Source organism: Hydra vulgaris, chromosome 12 (genome assembly GCF_038396675.1).
Source record: "Hydra vulgaris chromosome 12, alternate assembly HydraT2T_AEP".
Classification (NCBI taxonomy): domain Eukaryota; kingdom Metazoa; phylum Cnidaria; class Hydrozoa; order Anthoathecata; family Hydridae; genus Hydra; species Hydra vulgaris.
The window spans coordinates 27,302,481-27,322,945 of record NC_088931.1 but is presented as its reverse complement, the minus strand read 5'-3'; the positions used below and the strand labels follow the sequence as shown (position 1 = coordinate 27,322,945).

The window sequence follows — 20,465 nt, the reverse complement described above, 5'->3', positions numbered from 1 at the left end:
TAATCGTGATCTGATTTTTGGGCAGATATTAGTGCAGCTCAAAAAAATGCGCTCAAAATCTGTTGATGTAGGCTTTATTGAGAGAATCGCACAGTAAATTTTTTCAAAATTTTTTTTTCTTTTGCCTGTATTTTGGTACAACAATAACTCTTGCTTAAGCCATTTGAATTGATCGGTAGATTTGGGTAAGTGTGTGATGTTATCTTTATAGAGAAATGCGCTTAATTCATACTTAATAAAAACAGATGAATTTTCTAATGTTGTACATGGTGCTTCAGCTAGTTGAATCAGTTCCTCATCATTATAAGTAAATCTGATAAGCCTAAACGCACAAGCCTTCCCAGTAAGTGTGTGAGGTTTTTCGTCTTGTATGTCCATGCATGAGTCACAGCCAATTGCAAGTTTTATTATATGTGTCACTGAAAAAAGCTTTAAAAACAAAGACAGCGAAACTAACAAAATAGGAAAGTAAAATAAACTTAAATAGAAAATGATAATAATTTAAATCATTTGTTTACTGCTTTTATTTTTGATTCTTCAGAGTGGTTGTTATTTTTAACAACAAAATTCGGTAAATCAAAGCAACAAAAAAAAACAGTTTTAAACATTAAAAAGAATGATTTTCCTATATTTTATTTGTTTTTTTTTTAAAGAGGAAAGCGAAAATATAAATTGTCATCTGTTTGTAAAATATATTTGTATAACTTTAATGGAACAAATATATATTGTCCCTATAAGAAAACGTCTATATAATGCTTACGTATATTTTTATCTGTAACTATATTTATTTCCTCCTAATTATATGCATGTTTAGCTTATTTAGATAAGGCGTAGACTTCGTGAATCGAATGTCCGTGGTTCATTTTCCACAACTGTCCACATTTTTTTGTTTTTCTTTTAAATACCTCTGGTCATATATTTGCTTTGTAACCATTCATCTTTTCTTAATTGTATATAAAAAATGTTTTTGTTGTATATTTTTGAATAATACACATTTTATAGATTTCTTATACCATTTAAGCGTTTCAGAGTATTTTCTAAGTAAGGCGCACACACATATATACATAGTTTTTAAACTTCAATTAGGCTATGCCGTCTAAACACAGCCTTAATTGTTTCATTTAACCTTTCTTTTCCTGTACATTTTTTATCCCTAACATTTTTACCAAGACATGTTTCTTTTTAACATTCTGCTCTGCGTGTGTTAAAAAAAAATTTAGGAAAAATAGAGGTTTGAGGCTTGAACCACAGGACATTCCGTTTACGAAGTCTATGCCTCATCCAAATAAGCTAAACATGGGTATAATTAGGAGGAAATAAAAATGATTATATAATACAAAAAGTTATACATAAAAGTATACACGTGCATTACAGTGATATTTTTTTATAAGGAAAATATATACTTGTTACATTAAAATTAAACAAATATATTTTACAAACATATTGCAATTTATATTTTCGCTTTCCTCTATTAAAAAAAAAAGTTAAATAAAGGAAAATCATTCTTTTTAATGTAGACTTAAAACTGTTTTTTTTTTTTGCTTTGCATTATCTAATTTTGTTGTTGAATATAACAACCACTCTAAAGAAACAAAATTAAAAACAGTACACAAATTATTTAAGTTATCAATTTATTTTTATTTTTTTTGTTTTTCTTTTTTTCTTTTTGAAACTTAGTTTTTTGACAATGATTGATATTATAAAAACTTGCAAGTGACCGTGGCCAATTTTTCTAAAATAAAATACTCATGTGTGGTCATGTGTTTATAGCTATCACAAACACGTGTGGACGAAAAACCGCACATGTCTAATGGTAAGGCTTGACGCAAGTTTTCCAGTGAAATTTAAAGTATTTTTTAATGAAATAACTGCACCTTATCAACTGCATAATATTTTCATTAATTTATTCATCAACGCACTTTTTTAAATTTGAATGCAATAAAGATGCAATTTCTGTACAGATAGCAAATAGTTTTGCAAGCATGAATTCAAGAACAGTATCTGCTGTCAATAACATCGCATCTTCTCTGCTATAAAATTGCTAATGTAATGAAGCTAATGACTCAAAGTTGATTGCTGCACCATCTTGAGTTGAACCTACTACATCTTTTTCCATACAGACACCAAATGAATTCAAATGATCTTTAATATTTTGTATTAAACTTCCAGCTAGACAGAAGCCATAAATCGTAATGAGGCTAGTTTTATAAGTTTTTTTACATTCGCTTTCATGCAGATTGAAATTAATGTATCTTCTGTGCCTCAAAGATGTGTATTCATCATACGTTAAACTGAATTTATGTCCCATTTTAGTTTTTTCGATAATTTCTTGTTTCATGACTTCCTTTTTATCAAAAAAGTCTTGTTGGATTAAATTCATCACTTTTTTAGACTTTTAGGAAGATTATTTCCTCTTTGTTAAATTGATGAGCAAATAAATTTGTTGTTAGTTATCAAAACACCATCTGTAGCTAGATCAGCTACAATTTCTTTAAGACTCGATTTTTATGAATAACTGTCCATGGTTTATATTTTTTTTCCGGTGGTGGATTTGAGCTACTGTTTGATTATTTACTTTAGTAATACTATGTGGCAAAATATGATTTTGCAAAGTAGTTGTGGATCCACCAAAGCATGTTACAATAGAACTGCATCTATTACAGATGCCTTCAACATCTCTTGAATTTGGAATTTTACGCGGGCAGTAAATTTCCAAACTGATGACATGATTTATCTGGAAGATAAATATATTTTTAAAAAAATAAATAATTGATAAAACATTATTGTGAATTATTTTTATTACATACCTATACGTAATATTTTGTTGAACTAAAATATACACTAAAAATATCTTTATTTTTTTTAAGGAATAATAATCTTTTATATAAAGAGTAGGCCATCCTATTTAAGTATTCAAATACTTTATATTAGAATATATTTGCATGTTTTATTCAATAAACAAACTTTTTTTAAGAATACTTGGAAAATTTTGAAGATGAAAAGACATGTTAAGCTTTCCAGCAAAATATATTCTAAATAATAAACAAAAAGTTTAATTATTTACGAATTTGAATTTTTTATACCTTTCTATAATAAATAAACATTCAAAAGACATTATACAAAAAGGCCGCCAAAACTGTTTTTGAAAACCTACAGTTTTCATTTATATCGGTTTTTGCCAAAAAACCATGGTTTTCAGTTACCGGTTAAAACCAATTAGAAACCCTATCAAAATATCTCTTGAAACTTGAAAATCTAACTTTGGAGATTGAAAACGTGATATCTAAATATTCATGGGTATATATGTTAGGGCTTTTTAATTATATTATGTGTCAGGGCTTATTAATTATATAGGCTTTTTATAATAATGTAAAAAAAAATTTAAAAATATATACATTTTTTACTGTGTAAATGTCTTTCATATATTTGTAATTTTCTAAATCCAAGCGTTGATGTATTAAAGTCCTGTTTAAATACATTTTTAGATAGGTGTTTCAAGTTTGCATATTTACAAGCAGTAGCATTTATATATTGACTGAAAGTTTGGGTTTAGATAAACAGTATATATAAAATATATACTTTCTTTTACTCTAGGTACAAGATATCTATCAGATATTATGTAAAGTATATATATATATATATATATATATATATATATATATATATATATATATATATATATATATATATATATATATATATATACCTTCAACTGCTTTCTTTCTCTTTGAAGCTGATTGTTTTAAAAACTTTGTTATATCTTTTCTGATTTTATCTATTTGTGCAGCAGAATTTTTTGTACCACTTTAGTCCATTGTCTTGGTAAACGCCAATATTGTTACTGGTAATAGTTTTCAATAATGAGTTCAATATATATACAATCCCACCAGCTTTTTCATTGATACTAACAAAATGTTATATTTACGACCCATTAAATATTTATTTCATTTTTAAAAAAAATCTGTTTTTGCACAGCAGTTTTATTTTATGTTTACATTAATATTACAAAATCCAATACAAATAATAGTAATCTAAATAATATTTATTGTTTGTTTATTGTTAATTGTTAATGTTGTATTGTTAATTTTTAATGAAATGAAAACTGAGAAATATTATTATTTCTTTTTATATATCAGTCATTAAACAAAAGACTGTTAACAGTGTTACATGTGAATTATGCACAATGGCCATGAGTTCATTGGAAAACATTTTAAAAGGAAATGAATCAAAAGCAGAAATTAAACAAGCTTTAGAACAAGTGTGTGGTTCACTTCCAACATCTGTTAAATCAGAGGTATTATTAAGTTGTTTATTTGTAAACATTGTTCCTATTTTGTGTAACCTTGACAAAAAAATATATCACATAAACCGTGTTTTGAATAATATTTAATTTTAAATAACATAGTTTTATTTTTTGTGTAGTGTGATCAATTAGTTGATACATATAGTGATGATATTGTTGATTTGATCATACAACTTACTGACCCAAACACCATTTGCAAGGTAAGAAAATCAAATTTCAAATTTATATTTAAAGTAAATATATGTGTATATATATGGCGTGTTCTGCAGCTGAAATTGTTAAAGCAGCCAATTTCAAACTCTTTTCAATTTTCAACAGATGAATATTAAAAATTTATTAAAAATGTGTTTTTAATGATAAATTTACTTTATTTATGTTGTTTTAATGGTTTTTAAAGTTGTCATACTTTCGAATGTAATATGATAAAAAATGCAACATTGAAAAATATTATTTTCACTATGAATTTAATTACATAATCCGATTTCTCAGGAAAAGGAGCTGAAATCTTCAATTTATTGTTGGTTGCATATTTTACTTTTTTTATTTATAGTTTTATCAAAAAAAAAAAATTTTTTTGTTAATATATGTTTGTTGATAATAAATTTTTGTTTTTAAATTTAAAATTTTGACAAAAATGCTTAGTTAAAGCACGTTTTGATTTTGCATTACATAAGTTAAATCTTTGTGAATAAATCTACAAGTTTTGGCGAAAAAGTTTTTTTTAGATTATTTCTTCAGAAAACTTTTATACATAATTGCCAAAATTAATAAACATTTTAAATATGACAATATTTGATAAAGGTTTTGCACGTGTAAGGTACGTTTAATGTGGAACACACCATATATATATATATATATATATATATATATATATATATATATATATATATATATATATATATATATATACATATATATATATATATATATATATATATATATATATATATATATATATATATATATATACATATATATATATATATATATATATATATATATATATATATATATATATATATATATATATATATATATATATATATATATATATATATATATATATAATTTTTTGTTTTTTTTTATTTGTTAAATTTTTAATTGTAGCTTTGCAATGATTGCAATGTAGTTGCATCTGCGCAACTAATAATTATTTTTTTATTTTTAAAGAATTAGTGAGTAACAAATAAAAATTATAACTTATTGCAAAAACAAAAAAATTTAATTACTTTACCAGAGATTAATTTGCATTTTCTTTTTATTAAAAAATTTATATTATTGTGCTTTACAAAAAAAAGCTTAAAGGGATCCCAATCCTGATCCTAAACCTGAGACATGTTGTGTTCATATTAAAGAGAATGATATAAAAAATGTTTGGGTTAAATTTTTTTAATTAAAACAAAAGAATATATGAATACCAAGAAAAACTAACTTTTTTATTTTAATTGAAGCTCTCCTTCTCCGTTTTGTTGTAGGCCTAAAATGTCGGTATAATATGCGCCGCGATCTATAGACTTGATAATTTATTTTAGCGCATTTTATTTCTAAGGGTTTCAGTACATGACATCATTAATTTTTTTGTTTGTGTAAAAGATCGATTATTTAAACAAACAAAAAAATCAATGACGACATGTACACTAAAACTCTTATTAGTCTTTTTAGGAATAAAATGCGCTTGAATAAATTATCAAGTCTGTAGATTGCCACATATTATGCTGACTTTTTGGCCTACAACAAAACGGAGAAGGCGAGCTTTGACAAAAATTTAACCCAAACATATTTTTTTATCATTCTCTTTGATATGAACACAACATGTCTTGGAGGTTTGGGATCTCTTTAACATAGGTTTAAAAAATGTTTAACATACACTTAAAAACATGTTTGCTAAAAATTTGATTTTTAGGAAAAAAAAAAAAAAAAAATTCAAAAATAACTGAGGTAAAAATAAACTAACTTTAATTTTTAAGTAAATTTTATTATTAAACAATATTTAGTAATATTTTTATATGAAATTGAAATCAAAATTAAATTTTCTTTGTTTTTACTTTTATATGAATTTATTTTATTTGTAAATCACACTTATTACAAACATAACAGTCGTTCAAAGTTTTGTAAGGATTTTTTTTACATCATTGTCATCCAAAGGTTTTAGTAGTTTTTATAACATTAATTTCTTTTATCCTATTGTCTCAAAGACATCTTTTAATTTTAATATTAAAAAAGTAATACAAAATTGCTTATCCAAAATCACTTTAAGCGTGCGTAAAATAGCTTAACATGTACTTAAATTGCTAGCTGTGTAATGCTTTTAAAACAATACATATATATATATATATATATATATATATATATATATATATATATATATATATATGTATGTATGTATAGTGTATGCATAATAGGATACTTGAAATAAATTTGTAATTTAGATTTGTATTTAGCTAATATTATAGAAAGTTGTTTTATGTTTAGCAAATTGGTTTGTGTGCTTCAAAAATAAAAAAAGGTATTTTTATTAATTCATATTTTTCATAGATTATTTTATAATACAAGTCATTGATTGTTGTATTAAGAAATTATTAATAGTTTATTAAATTAGGTAAGGGATTTCATTAAAATACAATACCCACCAACATCTGTCTGTTTGTACTACGTTCAAATTACTCACAATGAGTTCTAATTTTTAATCATCAAGACCTTTATGTCCAACCTCGTTTTGTTAATTAATAATTCAAAATCTTTGAGTTCTTAACTAACAAACTTCTTGTATCTCAACTTGAGTCGATTCTCTGACAATCAGATTTCGATCCTTTTATTCTGCTGCTGACTTGTAAGCAACAGAAAGGTTCTATTGGATTTATTTTCTATTTCTGTGAACCTCTTATTTATTCTTGTATGGAATACTGTTGTTGTATTTGGACTAGTTCTTCTTATGAGTTCTTATGTTCTTATTAGACAAGGTTCTAATATCATCATAGCATACTAAATGTTGTTGGACCTGCTCTAGCTGTTAAGATTGAGTCTCTGTCCCATAAGATTTCATCTCTTTTTCTTTTCTACGAATACAACCGTGTTAGCTGCTTAAACAAGTTATATTCACTTGTTTTTAAACAATATCATCAAGACCTTTATGTCCAACCTCATTTGTTAATTAATAATTCACTTGTTTTTACCAAAACTCAATCTTGTCATTCTGCCGAATTCTTTTACTTTAACTGTTACTTTATATTAAAAAAGTTTTTCTGAGAGTTTTTTAATTTTTCTGTTACTTTCTGTTACTTCTGTAAGCTCTTCTTTTACTTTCTCGCTCTTTAGCTCTTATCTTTTCATCAACTCACAATGTTGTTTGGTTGCTTTCTTGCAACTTAGTTGTTGCTTGCAGCCTTGTTAGGAGTAAATTTGTTTAAGAGATATTTTTTTTTTTTTTAAATAGTCTTTTGAAGTTTCAATAGTCTTTTAAAGTTGATTTTGTGATTTATCAGAAAAATAAAAATACACCCTCATTCACCCTCAATATAGGATTTTTATAAAATTTGTTTTAAAAATAACAGTGAGAGTGAAGATGAGCTTTTCAGATTTTTATCATTTCTTATCAAGTGGTAATGTAGACTTTATCTACTTTATTTGTCTTCCTTCATTGTTGTAAGTTATTATCATAGATATCATTTGCTAAATAAAAAACACATAGTCTGTAAGTTTTATATAGATGGTGGTTTTCACATGATCTGCCTTATTTCTGTATATGGTAATCTGCCTTATTTCTATATATCTGCCTTATTTCTATATATCTGCCTTATTTCTATATATGGTAAGATCTGCCTTATTTCTATATATGGTAAGAACCATGAAGGTAATGCTGGATTGAAATTGTTTAAAAATAAATGTGATAGAATGATATATATTATTCGTGAAGCTAAAGATGCTTTGCAGATTTTGATTCAATGCAAAAAGATTTCATCAATATATCTTTTATAGAGGGAAATTAAGTTTTTTATTAGTAATATTAAATTACATAATAAAAAGTGTATTATTTTTCATTGGTATTTGCAAGATATTACATTTTCAACCCATTATATATTTATTTCATTTTATCAAATAGCCTATTTTGCACAGCAGTTTTATTTTATGTTTACACTAATATTAGAAAATCTAATACAAACAATAGTAATTTAAATAATACTAGTTTATTGTTTGTTGTATTGTTAATTGTTGATGAAATGAAAACTTAGGAATATCACTTTTTTTATTATATATTAGTCATTAAACAAAAGACTGTTGACAGTGTTACATGTGAATTATGCACAATGGCCATGAGTTCATTGGAAAGCATTTTAAAAGGAAATGAATCAAAAGCAGAAATTAAACAAGCTTTAGAGCAAGTGTGTGGTTTACTTCCATCTTCTGTTAAATCAGAGGTATTATTAAATTGTTTATTTGTAAACATTGTTCCTATTTTGTGTAACCTTGACAAAAAAAATATTTTACAAAGACCATGTTTTAAATGACATTTCATTTTTTTTAATGTTTTTTTTGTAGTGTGATCAATTCGTTGATACTTATAGTGATAAGATTGTTGATTTGATTATACAACTTGCTGATCCAAACACCATTTGCAAGGTAAGAAAATCAACTTTAATGTATATTTGTAATGTATTTAGGATGCAAGAGTAAAAACCAGTGATGTCAGATTTTGGATTTTTTTAGTTATTGTCTTCACTATAATATAGGTATGCTGCTGTATTATTAATAATATGCAAATTAGTTTAAATTCCCTCTAAGTTTGCAAAAACATAAACATAGTTTTTTACAAGTTCTAAAACTTGTTTTCTTTGTTTTCTCAAAATGAAAAAACTGTGACATCATTTGTTTTCCCTTTGCACCCTTCATATATGTATGTATATATATATATATATATATATATATATATATATATATATATATATATATATATATATATATACACAAACAAACACACACACACACACACACACACACACACACACACACACACACACACACACACACACACACCCTAGTATATATGATATATATTTGAGGCTGATAATTGGTTTTAAAGATGTCCCCCATAGACTTTTACTTTTCATATCACTTAATTCAGTATTTTTCAGTTTTTCTTTTGTTATACAAAACATTGCTAAAGTTATTTTTTACTGTATAAGTACATTTTTTATAATGTTATGTTTAAAATTGTAAAGAATATTTCATTATTTATAAGAATATTTCATATGTTTAAAATAAGCAGTGATATCATAAACAAAAACAAGTAAATCTTGGCAAAGCAATTTAGTTCATTTTGTGAAGGCAAAGGCAAAAAGAACAAAAATAAAAAAAAATTGTAGAACCACTTGACAAGCTTATTAGAATTACAAATGCACTAGTTGTTTTAGGGAGGCTCACTTATTTGGCCTCTTAAGAGAAATCTGTATTTGGAAGATGCAAAGTTATCGCCTGTGAATTAATTTCATTATGGACCAAACTGAATTTTTCAGCAATGACAGAAAAATTAATTTCAAAAAAGTTGAAAATTTAATGAATAAATACCACAGAGATTATAAGGCACAGATAGTTAGTATCAACTATTATAATGAAATATTATTTAATTCTAAAAATAAAAAGGGTATATAGCTGAGTAATAAGAAAAAAACGTTTTACAAAGCCCAATTTAAAAGTAATGGTAAAGTAAGATATGTTACTTCTAAAATTGTTCCAACTCATTCATCTAAATGTATCAAAAATAAAGCAGCTGTTATCAGCAAAACTATGCATCAAATAGAAAATACTAACTCTGTAAAAAGTGAAAGAGAGAGACTAATGATGATTTTGCCCCATCTAGCTATTTCAGTAGACCTAAAAGAAAAAGAAAAGCTTCAGCTGTTTCTTTAGTAAATGTAAAGTTACACACCAGAGCAAAAAAGTCATCAATTGTCAGAAGAAGGTAATAATATTGCAATTCCAACACAACAGGTATTTACAATTCCAACACAACAGGTATTAACAAAGCAGTTATGAAAGAAGCTGATAGAATCATTAAAGAAAATTATAAAAAAATCTTTAAGGGCACTACATTTTGATGGCAAGAAGATTAAACAGAAAGAAATGCATTTTGTAATTGAAGAAATTGCCTTGGTTTAAGAGGATGGCAAAGCCAAAACAATTGTTTCAGCATCGATTAATTTGTTAAATGAATTTGACATATGGGAAGTAATAAAAGTGATTATTTGGCACAACAAACACAAATACTGGAGCAAAAGGTGGTGTTGTAGCATATTTTAAAAAAGAATTTATAACCTGGAATTTGGAAGTTCTACAATTTATTGGTTGCCAGCATCATGTGTTAGATTTGTTTTTGAAGCATGTCATAGATGAAATTTTTGGAGGCAAAACATTGTCACCAAATATAAATTATTTTTAGTTGGTGAACTTATATAAAATTGTCTTGGTTAAAAATTTGAAGCATTCAACATCAATCATCACCATACCAGCAGTGGTATGGCAGTTTTTGTGTGAGCTAGGGTATCATTACAAATATTATGTGGGAAAAAAAGATTTTGCCAAAATAAATTTTAAGGCTCTTCCAAATATTAGTAATGCTAGATGGAATTCAAGAGGAATTCTAGAATTAGAATTCCTCTTGAATTCCATCTAGAATTGGCATTGTCAAAACAGCGGCAGCAACTGCAACCAGAATGTAATTTTAATACCTGTAAATAAATGAATATCTGGTTTTCCAATCTAGAATTAATAAGAAATACATAACTTTATTTTGAAAAGGCCTAAAATCATTAAAAACTTTTTTTTGGTTTACGGGGGTAGTTTTTTAATTTTTTTTTAATTATAATTAAGATATCTTTTATTTTTAGTCTATAACTCATTGTGTGGCACTATGGTCATACAAGATTTTAAAAAAGTTATCACCCTAATATATACAGTGAGCAAAAAAATTAATCATGCAGCCAATAGAAATTAATAAAAATGCATTTTTCTCAAAAAGTATAAACTTTTTTGAAAAACTAATTTCACCAAAAGATAGCGCTTAAAAAATACATTAAAAATCATATGTTTGAAAATAAAAAATTTGAATTTGTTATATTTAAAAAAATAAAGAACTAACTTTATTGAAAATTCCTGACAAAAAAATTAATCATGCAACAAGAAAATTCAAATGGTAAGTATCAAAAATTATATTATATTTAATTATATTATTTATTTATATTAATTTAAACTATATATTTATATTAATAAACTTTACAGCAATGACCAGCATTGAAAATCTAAAATCTAAAAGAAGCTACACATCTCATTAGATTGGACTTCGTGCACGAGTAATTGCGTTATGGCAAGATGGCCAAAGCCAAAGATCAATAGCTAAAACGCTATGTATATCGCCTGCAACCGTTCAATCCATCAAGGAAAAGTTTTAAAAAGTTGGAAACCTCGAAAATCAACCTGGAAGAGGATGCAAACGAAAGACTACAGCGCGTCAAGATCGATCTTTGATCAAAAGATTCGAAATTAATCCAAGATCTTCAACAGCAGCAGCAGCAAAAGAGTTGGAGGAGAGTTTTGGATTGTCTCTCACACCGCAAACAATTAGAAATTGCTTGCATGAAGCGAATTTACATGGACGAACACCACGCAACAAGCCGTACATAAGCCCAATCAATAGAAAAAAGCGACTCGAATGGGCAAAAAAGTACGTGGATAACCCAGTGCGCACGGTACGTTTTTAAAACGTTTTTATAAGGTTTAAATCTAGTAAAAACGTCCAAAGAACGTTTTAAAAACGTACTGTGCCCACTGGGAAGCCACAAAAGTTCTGGGACTCAGTCATTTGGTCTGATGAGTCGAAATTCAATTTATTTGGCTCTGATGGAGCTGTAAAGATATGGAGGAAGCCAGGAGGAGAGCTTCAATTGAAGTGTTTGAATGCCACAGTTAAACACGGTGGCGGTAATATTATGGTCTGGGGATGTATGACAGCGAGCGGAGGAAATTGGTGTTTATTGATCAGAGAATGGATCTATATTTATATAAATCAATTTTGCAAGATAATTTAAGTTCATCTGCAGAAATTGTCGGGTTGAAAGATAATTTTATCTTTCAACACAACAATGATCCTAAGCATACGGCTCGTTCGGTTGTCGAATATTTAAAAGTTTCAGGGTTCAAGATGCTTGAATAAGTTGCTCAATCACCAGACCTCAACCCAATCAAGCATCTTTGGGCTCACGTCGAGAAAAAATTAAAAGATCGGCGAATTTCGAAGAAAGCCGATCTGAAAAACTTAATTTCGAGTTTTTGGTCGGAAATTGGGTCAGATATTACCAGAAACTTGGTAAATTCAATGCGTAGACGTTGTTTACCGTCATTCAATCAAATGGTGGACCTACATGTTATTAATTTTATATTAATTTTCTTTATTTTTAATTTAATTTAATTTTTTAAATTATGCATTTTTTATTTCTTTTGCAATTTTTCGTATCTTATATTATTATTTTGAAATTTTTTAGTTCCTTTTTCGATAAATTCATATATAAATTTTAATTATTTAATATAAAAATCATAAATTTTATCTTAATTTAGTTTAAATTCAGTTTTAAAAAGTTTTTACTATGGTGCATGATTAATTTTTTTGCTCACTGTATATATATATATATATATATATATATATATATATATATATATATATATATATATATATATATATATATATATATATATATATATATATATATATATATATATATATATATATATATATATATATATATATATATATATATATATACACAGTAGTGGCCAAAAAATTAAAGCAGGTTACGCTTTTTAAACTTTTTTAACTTATTGTTTATTTATGGCATTATTACCTTTGATACAAATAATTTTTTTATTATATTTTGATTTTTGAAGATATTTTGATTTATTTTACACCGTCAGGTTGCCATAGTTGTGATATTATGGGTAAAAACCGTGATATTAATAACTTTGTTAAAGGTAAAATAAATGCACTATTTTCGGAGGGCTATTCTCAAAGTAGTATAGCAAAACAATTAAAAATATCAAGATGTGCCGTGCAAAATGCTTTACGTGTGTTCAAGACTATTCAAATTGCAAAAATTATTGTAGAAAATGTGTGAGTACATCACGAGAAGACCGTTTTTTAAAGAATGTTGTTAATAGTGAGCCCCACACAACATCTGCAAGGTTATCACAACTTGCTATTGAAAGAGGACTTACTATTAGTTCGAGAACAATTAGAAGAAGGTTGTGCTATGACTTTGGTCTAGTTGCAAGAAGACCAGCTAAAAAACCTTTATTAACTCCATCTCAATTTCAAGCTAGGATTAAATTTTGTAAGAGTTTAAAAGACAAGACACCGGAATGGTGGGAACGCGTAATGTTTACAGACGAAAGTACGTTTCAACAGATTAGAAGCACAGGCTATAATTATGTTAGAAGACCTATGGGAGAACGCCTGAATCCAAAGTATACCATAAAAACAGTAAAACATCCTCCTTTAGTCATGGTATGGGGAGCAATCACAGCGCAAGACCGATGCGGGTCGCACATCTTTAAAAAAGGTGAAAAAGTCAATGCACAAAAGTATCTAAGTGTATTGAAAGATAAAGTGAAACTGCACATGGAAATTACTAAAACCAGCATTTTCCAGCAAGATTCAGCACCTTGTCATACAGCTAAAACAGTTAAGAAGTGGTTTACTGATGATAAAATTGAATTAAGTTCACTCGATCTTAATGTTATCGAGAACTGCTGGAATATAATGAAGCAGAAAGTTGCAGCACATCAGCCAAAATCTGAAGGACATCTTCAAAAAGTTAAAGAAGTGTGGACTAATGAAATCACTCGAGAATTTTGTAAAACATTAGTACATGGAATCTTAAGAAGAATACAAGCTGTGCTTGTTAATAAGGGACATCCGACAAAGTATTAAATTATAACATTCAAGTCATTTAAACTGTACTATTGCTATAATTTGGTGCTATAACTATTATTTTATTGAATATTAACAATATTTGATAATTTTTATCTATTTTTTTTCATTTGTTTTACATTTTCTATTGTGTTTATTCAATAAAAATTTACACTGCAAATTTTGAGTTAATTTTTATGATGTGCCTTAATTTTTTGGCCACTACTGTATATATATATATATATATATATATATATATATATATATATATATATATATATATATATATATATATATATATATATATATATATATAAAAATTGTTTATATATATATATATATATATATATATATATATATATATATATATATATACAATTTTTTTTTTTTTTTAATAGTATACAAAAAATATATTCAGGTTTTAGATTTGTATTTTGCTAATATTATAGAAAGTTGTTTTGTGTTTAGCTACTTGGTTTGTGTGCTTCAAAAATAAAAAACGGTATTTTTATTATTTCATTTTTTTTCATAATAATTTCATTTTTTTAAAAGATTATTTAGTATTATCAATAATATGCAACTATTATTGTAGTATTAAGAAATAACTGCGGTATTAAAAATTGTCTAATAATTTAGTAAATTAGCAAAGGTGTTGTATTAAAATATTATTCTCATTAACATGTCTCTGTTAGCAGACGCATGTTGATGAAAATTATATTTTAATGAAACACATAGTTACACTCAATAAACTATTTAATGCTTAACTGAATTTTGTTTTCCTTCTTTTGAAAGTTACCATCTGTCATTCTAACTTTTAAAAACTCTAGAAATTACAAAGACCTCTCTGACCTATCAGTGTTTTTACTTTTAATAGAAAAGTCTTTGAATTTTTTATTAGCAAACCTTCTAATATCTCATCTTGAGTCTAACAACTTTCTCTGACAATTGATAAAGGTTTCATTTAAAATAATTAACAACACCCTGACACTTATGAAATATTCTGTTTTTGAAAAAATTCTTCAGGCAAGCGTTTTCTTGTCATCGATTTCTTTGGCTTTTCACACTAACTATTTATTAATCATTAGCAAATGATTGCTTACACATTATGAATAAATTTTTTAAAACCTCAATTCTTTAATTACTTTTTCTTACCATAATCTTTACCTTTCCATTATAAGTAAAATAAACAAAAATGACAATATTATATAGGTAAAATATATATATAACCTTTATGTTTATTACTGCACTATGTGGCCTGGGGCATGTTTATGCTATGTTTGATGGAATTTAACAATAAAACAGTCAAATTAATAATTTACCTGGTCTTATTAAATTTTTTTAACTAATTCAGCGCTGCACTGGCTCAGCTTTGTATAATCATCAAGATTACCACCTTTTTTCCTAAAAGCCATTACCACTGGATTGGTTTTAGGAAAACAATCATTTATGCCAATATTATTTTAAAAAAAAAATGGATTCCTTTGATTATGCAAGATTATACCCCAGTGTTGGAAAAAGGAAGAAATGTTGTTAAATGTAAATTTATACATTTATACTGTTAACTCATATTTTATTTAAGCACTCACAAAAAAATTTTTTTGCATTTCTTGTAATAAATTTTTTTTTAATTTTTTTTACTTACAGTTAATCATGATAGCAGTAATGGCGTTACTTGTGATTTTTGCCAATATGCAATGGGTAAGTTAGATGCCATTCTAACTGATAATGCAACAGAAGCTGAAATAAAACAAGCAGTTGAAAATTTGTGTGCTAAATTTCCATCTGCTGTAGCAGGAGAGGTATTTAATATTTTATCATGAGCTTTTTCTTTATTGTTTCAATTTTTTTTCTTCATTCAGTTGTACTATATATCACTATTTATCACCATATTTTTGAACATATGACCACCATATTTTATCATTTTTTATTAATTGACACAATTGTGTTCTTAAGTGCAAGATACTTATTGATCGTTATGGAGATATGATAATTAGCATGCTTGCCCAAGAATTGAAACCATCAGTAATTTGTCAGGTATTCTTTTAACTATTTTTATCATAATTTTTTTTTCTTTTTTCAACTTTTTTTGTATTTAAAAATTTTATTTTACTCTAATAAAATTTAATTTTCAGGCCCTTGGTTTATGCACTGAAAAAATAACAGCTAAGTTTACAAAGCTCAAAAAAAAACATTTTCTTTGTAAGAATTATTTGTTAAAGTAAACGTTTTATCAAAAATACCTTTCATTCCTAAGCTTTGGTTATTATTCAGTTTTGAAAGAATTTGGTTATTATTACTTATTTAGCCATGCGCCAAGAAGTAAAAGGTGTGTCATGCAGCGTATGTGAATATGCCATGGGTTATTTAGACAAAGAGTTAGAAACAAAAAATGTTGAAACTAAAATTGAACAGGAGATCCAAGTCCTTTGTAAAAAGCTGCCATCAGCATTCTCAAACGAGGTTTGTTTTTTTTTCTGAAGAATGTGTTAATAATAGAACTAGTTATAACTAGTCTTTTTACAAAAAATAACATTTTGCAAATTTATATATTTTTAGTGTGATGCCTTAATTACAGAGTATGGTGACGATTTAATAAAACTCGTTGTTGAGCAGATGGAACCAGCTGAAGTTTGTAAGGTATTCAAAAGATTTTTTATAACTGCTAAAGTTACTTCTTTTTACTTATTGTAATATTTAACTTTATTAACTTAATGAAAAAAAAAACAACATAAAAATGAAATTCCATAAATTCATATTTCATATCTAGTTTAAATAATTATTTCAATGAGGTGCTATTTTGTAGTGTGGAATGAGGTACCTCACAGGGAAAGAAACAAAGTCTTAGAAATGGAGTTATAAGCATCCCTGTGTTATAAAAAGAAAAGCAATCAAAAAAAGAATTTTCCGGTTTGTGGGGGACAGCAAATCAGAAAAGTGTTTTTGAGAAAATAAAGTTGAAAGTTTGCATAATTTTAAAAATAATATATATATATATATATATATATATATATATATATATATATATATATATATATATATATATATATATATATACAGTTTGATGAGGAAGTTAGTGGCTATTTTCTGTTTTTAAATCCATAATACAGTTTAGATTACTGGTACAAGGTTTCATGTTAAAAATATTACAATAACTCTTTAAAAATAAAAAATTAAAAACATAACTTAAAAAATCAAAAAGGTACTAACTCTTAATTACCATATATACCATATTTTACCATATACCATATACCATACCATATCTATAATTACCATATAATAATGTACCAAATTCTGTATCTGCTTTTCGTTTGGGGCAAACTGTTTTTAGCATTTTATTTATTTCCAACTTGTTTGCAGTAAAAACATGTGGATGACTTTCTTTTAACTGGAAGCAAACCAATGAGAAATCTAGATTGTTGAACTGTTTTGCAAACATTTGCTGCTCTCACTTAAAAATTAAAAATAATTTAAGTTAATGAAGTTTTGATTGTTCAAAGCCTAACTATTATGTCAAATAAATCCGTATTTTAGTTCTCATAATGATTGTAGGTTAAAAAATAAAAAACCTGGGCAAACATCCTGTCAACTTGTGGCTTTGGATAAATAAAATGTTTCTGCCGTTCTGGAACAAAAGTTTGGATGCTATCATACAGGTGTCTTTCTGGTGAGAGGTTTAGGCTATAATATTTGTGGCATGGTTATTTCTGAGATAACTTTGTGTTGCCATATTTGGAATTCAACCTCTGCCATGTACGAATTGATCTTGCAAGTAATTACTCAAGGTTTATTGAGTTGAAATGTGATAGAGTGCTATTGCTTGAGCTTAGGTTGTTTTGAAATTGGATAAAAGCTATTCTTGCCAATCATGTTGGCACAAAAATTGTGCCATTCTTGTCACCAATGGTGTCCAATTTTATTCAATTTTGAAATTTGAGTATTAACTTATTATCCAAATTTCAGCAAAGTAAAGTAGCTTAACCAAAGCTACTTTACTTTGCTGAAACTTGGATTTTAGAATCCCAAATTCTGTATCTGAAGAGATTTTTGTGGGAGCATGATATTTTTTGGTTTAAACTAACAGCTGCTCTCCATGACTGCATTACAATATTGTTTTTATTTTGCCCTATGCATGGATGTGTCAGCATCTCAGTTATACAGTTGTTTGGTTTCTACTTCTAGATTATTTCATTTCAGACATTTTTATCATGTTATTCTGAAAGTTTGCAGCAAACGCATTGCATATATTTCACATGCGGATTTATATTTTTCATGTATGCCTTTTTTTGTCTTCTGTGATACATCATCAGAAGCATCATCTGGCGATCTCTTATTCGTCTAGTTTTTCAAGGTAGAATAAATGCATTGTTTTCTGCATAATTTATTATACATTGAACAACTGCATCTTCTTTTGTACAAATTGTTTTAGGTTGTCTTCCAATATTGCCATGTCTACAAGTAGCAATTGCGAACTAGATGACTCGTCTACATAGTAGACAAGTCATCAAGTTCTGTGACTTCCGTGCAAAAACAGGAATGATTTGAAACATATCTTGTATCCATGGAACCGATAGTCTATCAGTGTTTTTGATCTATGTTCATTATGATCTTCATATCAATTACAACACATTAACCTTTCACTTTTGTGAAGCAGAGCACTTAACTGTACAACAATATTGTCATTCAGTTTGTCTTCATGTTCAATCATCCCATTAATCTCAAAATATTGTAGACTGTATTTGCATAATTCTGAATGTGAGAAGCACAACATACAGTTTTTATTTTTACTCCTTGATGACATCCTCAGCCAGATTAAAAAAAAAAAATTATTTTTTCTTATCTTCATTTTCAAATAACTGTGAATTAAGTGAACGGAGAGATATTGTTGTCAATTGCCTTTTTGAGAAAGACAAGCAAATTTAAAAGTTTTTTTTATAATTTTGAATTGTCAATTAATAATTGTTGGTACTACATTAATAACATAACAAAAAGCTTTAATAACAATTTTGGTCGTCATATAAAAAAACATGAAAAAAATAAAAAATTTAAGTCATTGTGTAAAAAATAAGAAATGACATACAAATTACTTAGATTTTCAATAACTTCTGAAGATTTTCAACGTTTATCAATCAAAAGTAATAAAAAATTATATACTGGCACGCCAAAACTTAAATAATACAACAGAAAAAATAATCAACAAGAACAATACTTCTAGAGGAGAAAAATTTTCACAACAGTTTGGATGAAGAGTTGATACCTTTTTCATATTTTTTTAAAACTGCTTTTTTATAACTATCAAAAATGAAAATTTTACATAAAGACACTTGGTAAGTATTGTAATATGATCAAACTATAAAAAAATCTCATTTTTGAATTTTTTGACCTGACTAACTATTATGTAAATTATCTCCGTGACTAGAAATAAGACTTGGTACTTTTTTCTGTGGGGCGCCTCATATTTTTGTAGAAATTTAAAATAGAGGCGAAGGGGATTTTAATGAGCTGCTAATATGATTTTTCAAAACAGATAAATTCAAAATAGAGGATGAGATTGTTTTTATTTTTATTTTATTTTGTTTTCAATTATTCCTTCCTTAAATTTTTACAATAATATAAATCTGTATAATTTATAAACACACACACACACACACACACACACACACACACACACACACACACACACACAAAGAAAAATTTTAATTACAATTTATTGTTTATTTAGATCCTAAAGCTTTGTTAAAATTTCGAAGAATTTGGATATATTTTTTGTAATTTGTTTTTATACTTTTTATGGTTAATATATAATTAAATGTAAAATATTTTAAACATTTTTAAAAAAGTTTCTTTTTTTATGCGTTCTTATTATTTACATACTACACCATTGGCCATAAATTCTCACTTATTTTTTTTCATTAAACATTAATTCAAAATAAAATAAATTCAAAATAAATTGTATTTTATTATATATATATATATATATATATATATATATATATATATATATATATATATATATATATATATATATATATATATATGTATATATATATATATATATATATATATATATATATATATATATATATATATATATATATATATATATATATATATATATATATATATATATATATATATATATATATATATATATATATATATATATTATAAGTAAAATCTATATGCATTATGGAAATCAATGAAAATCTAAAC

At 26.2% G+C, this 20,465-nt stretch overlaps 1 protein-coding gene across 3 annotated transcripts in view; it reads left to right on the top strand.

Annotated features, from left to right (window-relative positions):
* The window catches only part of LOC100208544 (prosaposin), a 74,671-nt gene extending 54,580 nt beyond the window's left edge, over positions 1-20,091 (top strand). The window contains exons 27-38 of one of the 3 annotated variants that reach the window (XM_065812765.1): positions 4,137-4,294; positions 4,423-4,503; positions 6,776-6,809; positions 8,561-8,718; positions 8,840-8,920; positions 14,724-14,757; positions 15,900-16,054; positions 16,209-16,289; positions 16,388-16,454; positions 16,561-16,715; positions 16,812-16,892; positions 19,975-20,091. In XM_065812765.1, the coding sequence (XP_065668837.1) occupies positions 4,137-4,294; positions 4,423-4,503; positions 6,776-6,809; positions 8,561-8,718; positions 8,840-8,920; positions 14,724-14,757; positions 15,900-16,054; positions 16,209-16,289; positions 16,388-16,454; positions 16,561-16,715; positions 16,812-16,892; positions 19,975-19,992 (1,103 nt within the window). In that variant the 3' untranslated portion in view covers positions 19,993-20,091. The remainder of the gene's footprint in view (positions 1-4,136; positions 4,295-4,422; positions 4,504-6,775; positions 6,810-8,560; positions 8,719-8,839; positions 8,921-14,723; positions 14,758-15,899; positions 16,055-16,208; positions 16,290-16,387; positions 16,455-16,560; positions 16,716-16,811; positions 16,893-19,974) is intronic. The other 2 variants (XM_065812767.1, XM_065812766.1) reach the window with 2 other exon arrangements.
* The last annotated feature ends 374 nt before the right edge of the window (positions 20,092-20,465 follow it).